This window comes from Artemia sp. Qi Xiang Cuo, chromosome 12, assembly GCF_049724085.1.
Source record: "Artemia sp. Qi Xiang Cuo chromosome 12, ASM4972408v1, whole genome shotgun sequence".
NCBI lineage: Eukaryota > Metazoa > Arthropoda > Branchiopoda > Anostraca > Artemiidae > Artemia > Artemia sp. Qi Xiang Cuo.
In genome coordinates, this window is record NC_142805.1 from 1,105,942 (window position 1) to 1,122,695 (window position 16,754).

Consider the following 16,754-nt stretch of genomic DNA (forward strand, 5'->3'; position numbering starts at 1 on the left):
CTCGAGTCGATCAATACATTCCCCACCGATTATGCAAATCAATTTCTCAGAAAATCTCTCCCCTTCGTGGATCGATAATCCCTGAATAAATTATGTCTTGTCGGCGTTAGACTAAATTTTAGATGGCAGCACGGTGTTCTCGTGGGGCTGGTACCCCCCTCTCTACTAATTGGCTCAAAATTTCCAGGGATCGTTCCGTAAGTCAACAGGAAAACACATTTTGTCGAGAGAGTGAGGGTGTCTGAGGGCCTGTAAATCGACCAAAAATTGTTGTCCCTAGTCTGCTGCTAGAGCCAAGAGGAGCCTAATGTAAGATAAATTGTTAGGAGGCAGAGAACCCCAGAAAAGGGGGCCCTAAAAAGGAATATTTTTCGATCAGGCCAAAACGCACGTCCTCAAGTCTCTTGGCAAAGGGGAGCTTATAAAGAAGGAATAATATTGACTCCCCAGAATTGAGGGCTCAAAATCGGGCCAAAAATGTTTCTGAAACGCCTGAAACTTATATCCTTCGGTACTTAGGTCATGAGAACCTCAATGGATAATGAAATCCGTTCTCCAAAATGAGGGCCAAAAAGGGTCAAAATTTGTTGTCTTTTCACTGGCTTCAAACTTTTAAGAATCGTTGCCTGAGGACCAAGGGGACCAAATAGGCCTATTTTGTTGAGAGATAAAGGTGTGTTTACCCTATTTTGTTGAGAGATAAAGGTGTATTTAGGGGGTCTGGAAAACGGGCTAAAAACTGTGTTCGATGTAAATAATCACATTTAATATTAAAAATAAATGAAACTCCTATAGATGAATAAATGAATCCTGAAACAAATAAAAATAAAAATAAATATTCAAACCAGATTTACAACGACCATAGATTGCCACAATACCCCTGCGTGCATTGTTTCCCACCATTTTTGTTTTTTATACAATGGTTTTGTAACATTCATCTCAATCTCCGGCTGTTTAGACTTAATTTCTGCATGTTTTAACTTCTCAATGCTGTTAAAAACCCTAAATAATAAACGAAAATGGTGCCAGTCTATTTAAATTAGAAGTTATTTATACAAAATTGCTTCAAAATTTGCGGTCATACTACTATTGAAACTCTGATACTAGGTAATATTAGATCAGCGTCTTTGCGATTTCAACTTTCACTCTACCCCAAAACCATTTAAATTCTTTTTCAGTTTAGCCCAAAGTGATAATTTGATTTGCTTGGAGCCATTTGGCAAATCATTCAAAATGAAAGGAGCATGTGGGCTGTAAAACCAGCGCAGCGGAAGGTTCCCGAAAGCGACGAGACCTATAGCCAAAAAAAAGATTCAAACTGCTGACACAACTTAGAAATTTGTGAGAAATGGACAAATATACGCCAGAGTCGTGTTGTTTTATGTTTTGCCTGGCAACAGGGGCTACAATTATCGGAGTTATTACTTTGGTAAGTGTTTATGATGAATCTTAGCTAAAAGTGAGGTGACTAAAAAATTGGTGGTAAAGTTTGGGTGGGGTAAAGTTTAAACTTATCTCTCATTTACATGAGAAATAAAATTTACTCCCATTCCCTAATGTGCAAATATATACCCTGAATTGGTAAATATAGGGGTGGGGGTAAAATTCATTTCCGACAAAAATGATTATTATATTTGGAAAGAGCATAAAAAAAGGCATCGAGTGGTCTGTTTACTTTATTCGTAAGTCAATAATATGAACTGCGAAAAAATTACCGAAAATTCCTCCTTGGGAAAACCCCCTTCTGAAAATTCCCAACGGAAATTCCCCTCTGCGGGAATCCACTGGGATAATTCCCCCCCCCCCTCCATATTTACCCTGTATAATTTTGGATATTCATTAGATGGGAAATTGAAAGTTCAACTCACTTGTTTAAGTGAGAGGCAAAACCATAGCATTGCCCAAGATCCATAAGGGCTCAATATATTATTATTTATATATTTTTCCCAGAGGCACTTCATGTGCAAGGTTTGGTCGTATAAACTTCAGGGGGGGAGGGGGTATTCGATTGCAAATTAAAAAATCTAGTGTCCTTTTTAAGAGTCGAAAGTGACTGGACCATCACCCGCCATCACCCGCACCAATTTTCCCCAAAACGCATCCGACCAAAATTTTGAGATAGGCGTTTTGTTCAAAATAGTACACAGGTCAAATAACCATGCCTCCGGGTTTGACAAACCCCGTTCCAGCCCCTGGGGCAGGGGCTGTAAGTTGTGCAAGTTGCCCATTGTAAAGATACACGGTTTTATGGGAAGGGTGTTCGTATAGACTTTAGAGGGGGCTCATTCAATTGGAAATCGAAAGTTCCAGTGTCCTTTTTAAGATTTAAAAGTGATTGGAGGACAGCCACCCCTCTTCCACGCCCTCTTTCACTGTTGTTAGAGTGAATGCCTCAAAAGATGCATTTTAATGCCAAAACTTCTTACTCTCATTGAACCTTCAGGTAAATACAGAATTAGCTCTAAGGAGGGGGCGGAGGAGGGGCTGGAGGTAGAAATTGGTATTTACTCACTTTTGATTTCTGAGAATATTTCTGGTCCATGCTGTTATTATGAAAGCAAAGAGTAACATTATACCCCAAAATTAGCAGAATTTGTTCCGTATAGGAGGGGGCTGCGCTATTCATAAGGCTATGAGAATAATAATCATCCGGGGAAAACATACCCCTTTAATTAACAGAAGAGGGGGGGGGGTCCAAAATATCAAAATTTAACGAAAGTTATTATTTTAATTTCTGTTATTAAAGAAATTTCTCTGAATAAATATTTTTGTGCAGGTATATCCTCCATAAACACCATATACAAATACTCCATGTGACATTTATTTTTTTTTTCTTTCTTTTGGTTACTTCGTATTGAAGGAGTGGCTGAACCGTTCAAAGGGGGGAGGGGTATCCAGGGTATCTTTCCTGGGCACCGTGGCTGGAGAGTTATCTACTTTGATAAAATTTTTCACTTTGATTTGGCTAGTTTTTGCTTATATTAGAGTCGGCACCATCAACCCTAGGAATGGCTCTGAGGGGTGGCTGTAGAAACTTCGAAGGGGTCTCATTCAGTTAAAACTTGAGAGTGGCAGTGCCTTTTTAAGAATCGAAAGTGATCCGAGGGCTACCAGCAAACCTACTAGCTACCCCCTTCGGTGCCACTAACTAGAAGGGCCTATCCCCATCTATCTTTTTGTAGTTTTATCTAAAAATATAATTTTTCGTATTTAAATTGGAAAAAAAATTGCCCCCATAGATTTTTAAAAATGTATTTTGCCCCACCCCTAAGCATTTTGATGAATTTGCGCCACTGTCTCCCCCCTTCTTTAACCCCAAAACACGTAACATAAAGTTTTGAGAGGGCCATTTTGTCCAGAGCAGCCAAGAGATTGAATGAATATGCCTGCGAAGACAACATGACCTCATACAATTAATGGATTGTATGTATGGCGATAAATTATTCAAGTTGTCTGTTGCTTACATGATGGTTTTATCTTTGGGGAAGGGGGGCGTGTTTCATCTAGGGTGTCCAGGAAGGCAAACGTTATTAAGGTGAAACTTTCAGGGAATGGTGAAGGGGGATGTTCATCAAATCAAAAGACATTGTGTCCATCCAGGTTGTTAAAAGGGCGTATATGTAATATCTCAGAAACAGCTAAGAGTATAAAGTTAATTGTCTCAGAATTGACTAACGATATGAAGTTGAAATTTTCAGGTAATTTTGAGGGGGGCGCCGAACTAAATGAAAGACATTATGTAAATCCAAGTTTTCAAGAAGGCGAATGGGGAATATATCAGGACAGCTGAGGTATTCAGTTGTAACTTTCAGGAAAAGGTGAGGAAGATGTTGAACTAAACCAAAAACCATTATATGCATCCATTTTGTCAAAGTGGCGCATCTGCAATATCTCAGGGATAACTAACGGTTTAAATTGAAACTGCCAGGGGGTGTTGAAGGGAAAACTAAACTAATTCAACAGACCCTATATGTATCCAGGCCGTAAAAAGGTCAGGTTGACTGTATTTCTGCTCGTCTTTGGTTTAATATAGTTTTTACTTTTCTTTATTTTGGATTGTTTCAATCAGTATAAATTCATATAGTATACTATTAACATAATACAATTAAAACAACGTAAATTAATATAATAAGTAAAACCATTATATGCTTCCATTTTGTCAATGGGCCGTATCTGCAATACCTCAGGAATACTAACGGTTTAAATTGAAACTGCCAGGGGGTGTTGATTGGAATACTAAACTAATCCAATTGAACCTATATGTATCCAGGCCGTAAAAAGGTCAGGTTAATTTTATTTCTGCTCATTTTTGGTTTAATGCAGCTTTAACTTTTCTTTATTTTGGATTTTTTTCAATCAATATAAATTCATATAGTATACTACTACTATTAACAACTAACCGCAGCACCAAGCCGCCTGAGGCCAACACAGCTACACACGCTCCTCCTCCATCCCAATCTATTCAAAGCCTCCCTTTTTACAAGTATATACCATCTTTTGAATTCTACGACGCCCCCGTACCAAAAACAGGTTTTTCTGTTAGGTAAACAGGTCATTACACTCAGTCATTAAACTCTTTGCCGATAGGAACGAGTATAACTTTATTGGTTATTGTGATTTTAATAAAGTTAATGTTTTTCTTTAAAATTAATATTATTAAGATAATTGAATTAAATTATAATAGTTTTTATTTGCAAGGATATTAGTGAAGAAAAAAAAAATGAGTGTTGCATTTAAATTATTGGAGATTAATGATGGAACCGACAGCAGCAGCAGCAACGATATACGAGTACCCAATGTAGCTGTGGAAATAACTGCTGGTTGTAGACTATGTCTTGAATGGGACACTATGTATGCGAGATATGTGATATCATTAAGCAAATTTAAGCAGGAGGAGCAGCTGTGTTTTGCTGGAAAAGTAAATATTCTCCATATAAATAAACTTCGGTCAGCATTAGATGTCCTATCGAAATATATTGATGAGAACAAAATGCATCAGTAAATATTATTATTATTGTAATTATGTTCAATAAAACTGTTTCTAAATCAATGGTTTTTTTCTTTCTATAGTAGACTAGCGTATATTTTTAGAGTATAAAAAAGAAATTCTGTTTAGTATGAGGTTGGTTGTGAGAGAGTTAGGACTCTAAAAAATGGATAGATTCGAGAAAGATCGAATCATGAGGAATCTAGTTCTTATGGAAAAGCGTTTGATTCTAGACTATGATTTTCTAGAGTTGTCCATTCAAAGGAAGATATTTTATCGAGGAATGCTTGTCGATATAATGAAAACTTATTCTCCATCATTAGACTATTGTATGAAGCTTCTACATCGTGGTCCAAATGCATTTACACAATTTATTGATATATTGATCACGACGCAGCAAAATTATATTGTGGATATGATTTTAAAAATTAGTTTTTATAAATTTTGGACTTTTTTTTCATAAGAAAGATGGTGCTCAAGGATGATTTACTCCTCTCTCTCTCTCTCTCTCTCTCAGACAATTTTTTTTTTTTGTTGCTAGCTCAGTTTAATTGTGGTAGTGAGAGCATCAACACATGACAAAATTTTCAATACATGTCAGTTATGTATGTACACACAAGGCAGCTGGTCATCATGTGAGAATTGCACAATGATTGAGGAGTATGATGAAAAGTGTAGATTATGCAACCCGTGTAAATTGCATAGAGGATATGCTGTACAAATTAAAGGTTGTAATTCCTGTCTTGAATAGGTGTGTGACTCTCATCCTAGAGGCCACCAATGCTCCAATTGTCATTATGATAAATGTAAGCAGTGGGAGAGTTCATATCCCGGTATGATTGGAAAGAATCATAACCGTGATTTTAGTTTATTGCTACGAGATTGGTATCGTCGTGGTTTTAGAGTGTTCTGGGAGGAGGAACCGGGTCAACGATTCAACTGTTGGAACAACAAGAGAATATGGTTTCTACGTCATTGTTGTGAAGACACTGGGTGTTATGATTATAAGCCCACTGATTTTTATTTTGCTGTGACGGAATGTGATTCGACACTTGAGGACACTGTTTGTGAAATTGCTGCAAATAGGCAAATTGAAACATGTGAATTCTATAGAATGAATGCGACTAGTATCATTGACTATACAAAGATATATGACAAGAGTGAAGTCACACTCTACTGTAGAAAATGTGACCCCGACATTGCACTACATCAGGATCAGTACACTTTGAATTCAGATAATCTACCTGCACTAGTTGTTGTCGACAAATACCTAGTAGTGGATGAAATCTAAAGAGTATAAAAGTCGTTTTATCATGTATATAATTTTTTTTTTATTAATAAAAAATTTCACATAAATCTCTGGAAAATTTTATTCTTAGGTCACTAAAATCAATATTAAATAAACTTGTAAGTATATTATCCCCTAGAAAGTCGTTCAATTGAGGTAAGTCAACGTAGATGTTGATAAACTGCTTGTAGGTGTAGCCACGACATCTGAACATGAAAAAGAGTAGTGCATGAAAGCCACATGTCTTAGTCGTTGAATCCTGTATTCTTCGTTGATTTTGAATAATGGTTTTCCCACTGCTTTCAATAAAGTTGCTGATGTATGGTGTTTAGAATTTATACGATAGAACAAGAGGATCAAAAAATTCAATATTCTTCGCTGTTTGATAGATGCTTAGCCAATGGCCAGTCTTCAAAGTCGATGGACTGCTATTAACAATGATTAGGGTATTGTTAACACTTGGAATTTTTTCAATGAAGTCCGAGAGTATGCAATAGGACTTGTACTGGGACATGTCTGGATCCATACTGAATACATTGATTATTTGATTTGTGTTCATGGTGCAAGGTCTATTAGAACACTGCCGTCGGGTGTGATTTCCCAATAGGTTTCAAATTGACTCAGTGATATTAGCGTGATACTCTCAGTCAGAGCATTGGCAAATGTACACTCTAAGCGTATATTCCCAGTTCGTACTATGGTCATATCGTGCATGCCTGACAAATCCAAAACAATAACCCCATGATTTTTTAAAAACATTGAATCGGTTATTCCATTTTCAAATAGTTGAGAGTCATGATCTAGGGATTGCATTGTCAACTCGTACAGAGTTCTATAGGATTTTTTGTCAAACGATAGAGTGTACAGTGGACTACCATTCACTTTGCACACGAGGCTAGATAGACCGAAAAATTTAAATCATGGGGGGATTCAGTCCAGGATCCAACGGCACTACCACTCTTCACAAAGGCCAAATCCAATTTTGATGGGATTTCTCCATTGATAAAAGATGAAACGGTATAGCTACGAGAACAGGTGGCAATGTGACGTTGATTGGTGATTGTATGGGGGACAAGAAGTTTAATGTTGCTACCGTTGTCTCTTAGCTTTTCCACTGCCAATGCAACAGAGCTCATAACTTGTTGTTTTCGGACGTGGAGAATTGCCGATGTGATAATAACATTTGCATCGGGTGCTGCAGGAAGTGTTTTTCTCAAAATGAAATTCGATGGGGCCATCTGTAACTTTATGTCAATATTGACATTGGGGGGTAGCCATTGGGATATATTGAATATCTCATGATTTAATTTTCCAACTAGATGATACTCCTGGGTCACTGCTGTAGTCAACTCACCGTCAGTATCAAACCCTGTTCGATATTCATAACCCAATGATTGTCCTCTCATCTCCTTGTATGCCTTTGGCGTCATCATCATAAATTGTATGTAGCTTGCATAGTTGGATAAATTATTGATAGTGCTCACAAATGTCCCATTTATAAATACATTAATTTGTTTGAATAGTTTTTGTAGAATAAAGTTTTCATAGGAGAGACCATCGCCTGCATTTGGAGTTGTATTATCTGACATGTTCTTCACCGCAAAATTTGAGTCAATAAATGTTGATGACAAATCAATTAAATAGTCTTCATTGGAAAATAATTGAAAGTATATATTTTCCGAGAGAGCTTGTTGAGGGTGAAAGTGTTCATAGTAGCCATACTTGACACTAACATCAAAATTTTCAGCGTTAAAAAGATTCAATGAGGAACTGATTGATGGATATTATTCCTTGTGGGGGAGATAAGCCATCTTAAGAGAAGAAATCCTTCTTTGATCTAACAATCTTTTTATTTTTCTTCTTCTTCAGCTGCTGCTTATTGACCTTCGTTTTTTTATTTTTCAAAGTCCTTGTTGATGTCCTGTGCTTCCTGCCTGGGTGGAGACTGATGAGTGAATGACGTGAACGCATCCTTTTCAATCCCTCCTCATTTTGTCGAGATTTTAATTGTTCACCAACGGCTCTTGCCGAAGATCTAATATTTTCCTTAACACTCTCCTTGAAATTTTTGCCCGACCCCCAGTCCTGTAGTGTGGAGGCAGCAAAATTTGATGCAGCAGGTACAAGATATTTTCTGGCAAGGGGTAGTGCAGAACGGTATAGCCTAGCAAACCAGCTACCAAGGCAATGGCCAGACAATGTATTACGGCCCTTGTAGTATTCCAATCCAGTGCCTATTTGACGTGGACTCAGAGCACCAACATAGCAGTCAATATCGTGACAGACAAAATGAATTCTTCTATTGTTCATTTCTTTAGGCTAGTGTACTCTCGTTGTCATTTACAATGGGTCGAAAATGACAATTAATAACTGCTAAGCCGTTTGTAATTGCTATTTGATCACCTAATTCAGTTCTTAGTGTTAACTGACAGAGTTACAAATAGGAAGTGTTTACGGGAATATACTGAAGATGCTTTATATTGTAGTGGTGAACATGTTCTTGATTGGTTTTTCGTTCAAGAACTCGTAGGAGGGGAACATTTGAATTACAAACCCGAGATGTTTCCACAAATGAAGCGTAGAGAAATATACAAGTGTCCGTGGAGAAGCTGGGTGCATAGTCTGCATAGATAACATGGTCACTACCACTGAAATTTTCAGTCTTAATAATACGTTTTTTAAAACCAAGAACCTCACGTAAATTCTCATTGAGGAAAATTCTTTCACTCTGAAATGGATTGGTAATATAAATTCTCCTTTGTTCCGTCGAGTAATTGAAAGTGAAACTGCCTTTTTTTCGACCTGCAATTTTTTGTTGATAACTCGACACATGTCGTTCATGGTTTTGTATTCCCTGGAGAGGATGTTAGCAATAGTGTACTGATTAGAGTCAAAAGTTGCCATTGCACCTTCATCAACTAATTCAAAAAGTCGACTTTATATATAAAATTTAAGGTACTATACAAGGGTTTATTAGGACATTTTGATGATAAAGTAGACAACAGCCACTTCATACGCGCCGTCAAATTTGACGGTGGGGGAGAGTTTTGTACAAAAATCACTTGTCCTATTAAATTCGTTGTAGAGAGGATCGGAAAAGTTGGACATGAAAGTTACATAGAAATCATTTGGCATTGTCAATATCTTCAACACCAAACTAAGAATCAAAATCCGAGTTGTATCCTAGCCAGCGAACAAGTAACTGTTTCTTACCCCCGCGAGTACGTTTCTTTAATATCTTTTCAATTTGATAGATTTCACTAGCATTTTTAACTTTTTGCAATTCATAGTCATAAAAGCCGCCGAGAATCTCTTCATCTTTGGTATCACGCAGGCGATAAGTTATGGGTGTAGTGTCTAGGATTTTTGCCAGTTTAAAAAGTTCAGTGGACCACAAGTAATTCCCCTTTTCAAAAACATTAGTTGTTCTATTAATTCGAACCGTATCACCAACATTGAATTTATTTTTCTTCTTCTTCTTGACTTTTGATTCATTGGAATATTGTTTAAAAAAGATGTCAGTTTTATTATGATCCAAATCATGAACTTCCGTAGGTGTAGAGCTGGACAATGATTGATGAGGTCGTTGATTATAAATCAACATGATTTTATCTAGATCATGAATAAAAGCCGGCGTATTTTTCAATGTACAATATCTTGAAATTAAAAGTCGAATAGTTCTTATCAACCGTTCGGCCAATGCAGCCTTTATAGGACTGTGCGTATGATAGAGCAGTGTACTATACTTCTCTAGTACTTTTGCAACATGAGGATTAACAAATTCACTACCGCGATCCGTTTGAATTTTTTAATATGAATCCTGTTGGAGAATACTTTCAATGGCTTGAGCAACTTCAATACATATCGTCGATTTCTATGGAATGGCATGGGTATAGCAGCTATAGACACTGATTGAAAATATAATGTTCTTTTCCGGTATCTTTTAACGTCGTTGAGGCTCATCTAGAGTCAAGAGAGCTGCTTTCATGAGATCCCAGTTTTAAAAGGATTTATTGGGCTGATATTGACTTTCACGATTTATATTAGTCATCTTCAGAGCTTGGAGGTGTTAATTGGGTATTGTGTATTTTAAAAAATTAGTTCGTTCAAACGAGAATGTGTACCGATTGGATTTGTACCAATCAACACACTACCTACAACAAGTATACAAAAAGCAATACAGATATAACGCCCGTTCGAACTAAATAAATATGTGTAACGTCCGCTACCCTTTTGTATACGGGCTGCTGCTGCTGCTGGTGTTGGGGACGCTGACTTGATACGTCTTCGCTTTTGTCTAGCTATCAATGGTGTGCTATTATTTTCAAAAATAGATTTAAAATCTTCTTCTTCTTCAAGTTCATATTTTAATGTTGATGATGATGATGCACGTTCATTTAGATTTTTTAGAATTTGTCTATTTCCAGTAAGACTTTTGGGGAAGTTTATTGTATTTAGAAAGTTGTATAGACGAGTGTCAAATGATAATAGTCCTTTACGATTTGTAACCATGTCATACATTAAATCAAGTAGATTATAGCTCTTGCCCTGAATTATAATCCTTTTTCCATTGCTCTCAACTTGAATTTGATCACTTTCCAAGAGATAGATTAGGAGTCGTGTTATTTTTTCAACCTATTTGTTGGGGCTTAGATTTCCAATTTTAAATAAAAATTAATTAAAATAATCCTTCTTTAATTGTTTTCCAGCAGCAGCAGACTCTTGAGGAGATGATTTTTTTTTTGGGATCAGCAGCAGCAGTGGGCTTTGATCGATAATGTTTGTCCACTTGGCGAAGTGCATCTTGAAGTAAAATCAGTTTTTTATCATCTTCAATAGTTTCATTGTCGAGGAATTTACTCAGATTGTCCTCAAAGTGTTCGACGGGTGAGAGAGAGCGAGTTCTATTGGAGTCAATTTATAGGGTTTTGCCATTCTCACTAGAGAAAACTGTTTTTACAAGTTCTGCAATTATTGGCAGTAAAGGTGTGAAAAAGCTACCGCCTGTCTGAAGAAGTCGTTTCCTTTTAAAATTCTTTCCTTTCTTTTTAGAGGCCAATGTCCGTACAAGGGAACGATGTTAATTTGACTGTTGCTTAACTACTTATGGCAGTTGAATATTACCCTCGGTCAAATTTAAACAAAGTTAAGACATTATATTAATTAAATCATTGTCAATACCATGTTTTAGTATTGCTTTTCTAAGGTGAGGTTTTGAAGTGCTTAGAACTGAAAACAAATGTCTATTTTCATGTAGTTTCTTCAGTGTCATGATAGCGACTAATAGGTCTTTTTAGTGTTCACCGGGAGATATACTGTAATTTCATTGTCGAAAATATCTGTGACTACACGTAGATCCTCGGGTGTATTTTGATTAAGATCCAGCAGGATATAACCGTGGGGTTTATTAGTTGCCTGATTGTATGCTGAGAGCAGAAATTTAGGGGCACCCAGATAGATTTGTTTATTGAGGGTTATTAGGGAGCTAGAATCACGAACAACTCTGTAGATGATATAGCAGTTACAGTTAAATGTAACTGTTCGCATAAATTTGCTCTGATGAAAGATATTGTGTAGAACTAGAGTAACGGAAATCTTTTCATGATGAGAGCGAACAGTGAACAATTGCAGCATTTGCTGAGACCATTGTTCAATAGATTCAGCCAGATTGTCAATGATCAGCCAAGAGTTTGGTTCAATAATGTTGAAAACATCAAGTCCCTGTATGAACTGTATCTGCATCGATCCCATGGTGATGGTGGCAGCAATTGATTTTATTTTATTGTATGACTCCTGCCAAATACTATAGCAATAGTATATTTTTTTCGGCTTTTCTTAAAACATTTTATGGCAATTTGATTTTATTTTAGTTAAGAGCGTTGTTTTGCCTGACATTAAGTTTAATCACAGACACAATCTGATTGACGTTTAATATTGATACAACGCAACTTATAAAGTTTACCAGGAACACTTACTGAATACTTCAATGTTATATTGACATAAAAATTTTTTTTTCCCTACTACTACTAATGCTACTCTGTTCTTCAAGAAGAAAAAGAAAAAAAGACAAAGAAAAAGACAAAGAATCATATTTTTTTCTTTTTTTAAATGAAAAAAAAAAAAATTAAAAATAAATTGAAAAAAAAAAATACACTTTTTTAAAATTATTTATAATAAAAAATACAACAACAACCTTTACATAGGTATACACACGGAGAAAAAAAAACACTTTTTTTTTGTTTATTTATATAGAGAAAAAAAAAAACATTAAATTAGAGAGAGCACTTTTTTTTTTTAATTTATTTATAATAAAAAAAATACAACAGCAACATTTACATAGGTACAGAGAGAAAAAACACATTTTTTTTTTTTTTATATAAAAAAAAATATTAAATTATAGATGGCACTTGAAAAAAAAAAAAAATCTGCTCTAAGTCCAAAAAAAGATAACTTTGGTGACGGTGCGCCCCCCGCGATGGCGGCGGCCCCCCCCCCCGGGCCGCGAGCCCCCCCCCCCCCCCCAAGGGCCGCGAGGCCCCCCCCCCCCAAAGGTTTTTAGGAAATTTTTTACAGGCCTTTATTTAAACCGAGAGTTTCCCTGGGGGCAATACATTCGAACCGGTCTGAAGTTAAATAGTGACCAAGGGGGAGGAGGGTCAGATCATCTTGACAAACATAGAACTGGTCGGAAATGGTATTCATTGCTATTTTTTCTACATTTACAGTATAGTTCCTGTAGTTCAATGAACGAATTGCCAACAATTTGGCTCGTGGAATTGTATTTTGAACAATACAATTCCTATAAATGTTCATATTGAAATTCTTATCCACATAGCACATGGGTACTCCTTTGCAATGTTTCTTGATTTCCTCGTCGTATGTCTGTATAAATTACCTCATCGGGCTTACAAATATACCATAGGAACTCAAGTCGCTTCGCGTGTCATATTTAAAAAATAAAAATTTTTTGGGTACCCAACCGTTCACTATCTCAGGGTAAAGACCACCATTCCAATCGGAGTAGTCCAATCGTGAACTGATAATTTAACCGTGCGCCAAATCATCAATTAGATTTGGTGTTTTTACTTTGAGCAGTAGAGAATCCGTGTCACCGTAGCAGACCTCTACTTGCCCCTTTTCAGGCCACTGTACCCTAGCCACATTGTAGTAGAACTTCAACATGAGTTTTTTTGAGATCTCCAGGATAGCACTGCCTGCAGCAATATTTTTATTCAAGACAATGCGTCTTTTTTTCCTATTCAAAAGTACCATGTCCGGGCCAATGATTGTAAAGGAAGTGTAATTGGGATCGGCAATAATTCGAGCACATTGTTCTGGATCGGTCACAACGTCACAACGATTCATATTACGAACACTCTCACAAATTTTGCCGAAAGCTGAATTCAAAATGAGTTTATAAATTTCTTTTTCGGCTGTCGTCTTTGCTGCGGAACGTTTGCTGACGAAAGTGTCAACAAACGTTTTCAGATAGGGTTTTTGACTAAACTCGAGCGCCCGTTGAACCATTGTGACGTGGAAACCATTTCTACACATCCATTTTAACGTTACATGGTGTACAACTATGTTTTTTTTCGGCAGAAGGTCAGCAATAAGTTTTTGTTTTGAAGGTGCCCAATGCAATCCGTCCACCTCGAATAAACGCCTATTGCGAGGACTCAAAGAGTCCTTAGTCACAGGTCTATTGATGCACGGGAAAACAAAATCCTTTACTGAGTCGTGAAGATTAACTTGTATATCCCCATCGATTTAAAAAAATCATCCCACAGTTCTAGTTTCCTCAAAACTGTCATCGCCAATGTGGTGAACATGGGGACCTGGATGGTGTTTGAACCATTTATGGTCGCTGCCCGGTAGTGAATAGTGGGACATGGCCAAGGGGTCGAGAGAATTAATATCGAGGACAACTGCATTCGATTTTGTCCCTGTATTCTCCCCTGCTGGAGCGGTTTCCAAGATACGGTCCCCGTGACAAACAAAACCCCCCTCATTGACCTCTCGATGAACAGATGCTGATCAATGTCAGTGATTAGCCCAATTTTGCCCCCACTAATTTTCAGGATGAGGTCTATCACTAGATGAGGCAAAGAATAATAATAACCCAAATCAAGATTAAACTCCTCATAGATTTTATCCGTATTTTTACAAATACTGTCTAACAAATTTAACACGTCACTCGATAAATACAGCTTTCAGTAGTCAAATACATTTTTACACCTCCCCTCTGCCAAAACTTTCTTAGCACACATGTCTTCCTTATGGGTGCACCTCAGACCGTGACGACTATCGTAAAACTATACTATACAGGGACCAGTCTCCTCGGAGACTCTCGACATGGACCAATAATAGTCATAAGGATATATGCCCTTGACCGTTAATAAATCATATAAATCATTTGGAAATTGTTGCTTGAGAAGGGGGAAAGCATTGCTGCCGTCATCGTTTTTCTGCACTTGAATTAATTCACTCAATGATTTGGGGGCAAAACTATAGGAATCTAAAAAGAGACTTTTATTCGTGTACTCAACACCGACTTCAACAAATTTCCACATAAATTCCAAAACAAGCAACTTTTCCACGGATTTAGGTATGATTTTGTACGTAAAGCTGTCTATCACCCATGCACCATCATCATCATCATCATCATCATCCACTGTTCCATTTCTTTGAAGATGTGCCAATGTAGGTAGCACAAACTTCAGATCGTAGTTAGTTATGTATAAAAACCGGTAGAAAAAGTTGTTGTTTAATTTTTAAATTACACGAATTATGAGCCCACCCCCGAAAGTTACTTTGTCCCGTTGAATTGGGGTCAATAAGGTGAGTGTGGTCCTGCACTGCGTCTTTTGGGGCACGAGCACCCCTACACACCCAGCAAATTGTCCCCTTTTCCAACGCCAGTTGCTCTTTATCCGACAATGTTATTGGATAATTAGTATGACGTAATCGTGAAAGTCCCGTGTTTGCCGTTTTTAATAAAGAAACCAAGAGCTGTTCCATACTGTCATCCTTGTCCAACGTTAAAAAAAAACTCTTCCACTAGCAGGTTAGGGTTTGTGTCGTGACGTGCATGTGCATAGGAGCAAGCAACTAGATTTTGTTCCTTGACTATAGTTGGACTTGCTGGGTCTGATACCTCAACCAGTCTTGTTTCACAGTCTAAAGAAACTTTATCAGAGTGCAGAAGAGAATTTTGAATATTTTTAAATTGTAAAGTGTCTTTGCCTTCTACCGGCATTTCAATTCTTTGATTTCCATGAATTTTGCAATGCTCCATGTGATCTGAAAATTTTCACTCAGATGTGAATGGGGAAAGTCACATGGGGCAATAGAAGTAGTCTCCAAATTTTCTGACCTGAGGGCTAAGTCAAATGCGCGCCGTGACAGGGAAAAAATGACCATAATACGTTACCTGTTTGTTAGGCTCTTCCATATTCCATACCCACTTTTTTACATTTTCTACACTTGGTGTCGTCACTGAACAAACCACCACTGTTGACACTGGTTTTTTCCCCCCATATCCACAGCCTGGGTCAACCTGGAGTACCGACACCCCACCCCAAGAGATTAATTTGCGGTTTAGAATCTGATGATGTATTTAAAAGACACCGGATATTTTCCCTCTAAACACTAAAAATTTACTTTAGTGAAATTTTTTCCAACGTTTCTTGCAAGTTCTTCAAGATTTTTTATTGTTGACTCATTTTTTAATGTCCTATGGACTGCCGCCAAAAATTTATATTTAAAGCATTGCAGCCCTGTGTCAAATCTGATACCCTGAACTCCTTTGGTAGTTAACAAATCCGGGTGTCATTTTATTCTTTTACCCCTCCCACCCCTGAAACTAAAGTTTTTTTTAAATCTACAGAGATTCAGATCCATGCGTTAATTGAATAAAATGGTGGACCCACTCCCCCTCTCAATACATGTATACAAAGTTGAAATTAGTTTATTTACCCAGTTTAAAAAGTTGTCTTAAAATTTGTTTAGACCTGGGTAGAAGGTCTGGTTGCCTGTCGAAAAATGAAAATAAAAAATGTCCCCAGATGTCCCCTTTTGTAGATAAACTTTTTGGTTCACTGATGCTTTAATTCCCCCCCCACCTCACCACTTCTGGATCTGAATATCAATAAGTGCTCGAATTCTGTCGATATAGCTATGGAGATTTTTCACGGGGTCAGTTAAAATAATGCCAGCGTTTTCCTCGGGAAGGCTAAAATCTACCCTGTATGTTTGCAAATGGCTTAGAGCAGATTCTAACAGATAAAAATCAGGCAATTCCGGGGACGTAGTACTGTTTTGATGTCCTGACCCAGTCTGTTCAATCACATTGGAGGGATGTGACATGAGGTCCCCTAGTACATATTCTAAGGTGTTTGGGGACAATTGATCAAGCCAGCCTGTATTGTCCTCTGATGGAATTTCATTATGAGAACCCAGTTCAGATTTACTTGTAGCATC

General features: G+C 37.3%; 1 protein-coding gene across 1 annotated transcript in view; it reads left to right on the forward strand.

Moving 5' to 3' along the window:
- The first annotated feature begins 1,279 nt into the window (after positions 1 to 1,279).
- LOC148945645 (uncharacterized) overlaps positions 1,280 to 16,754 on the forward strand; it is a 431,669-nt gene continuing 416,194 nt past the window's right edge. The window contains exon 1 of the mRNA XM_089097755.1: positions 1,280 to 1,429. Within this exon, the coding sequence (XP_088953881.1) occupies positions 1,349 to 1,429 (81 nt within the window). The 5' untranslated portion in view covers positions 1,280 to 1,348. The remainder of the gene's footprint in view (positions 1,430 to 16,754) is intronic.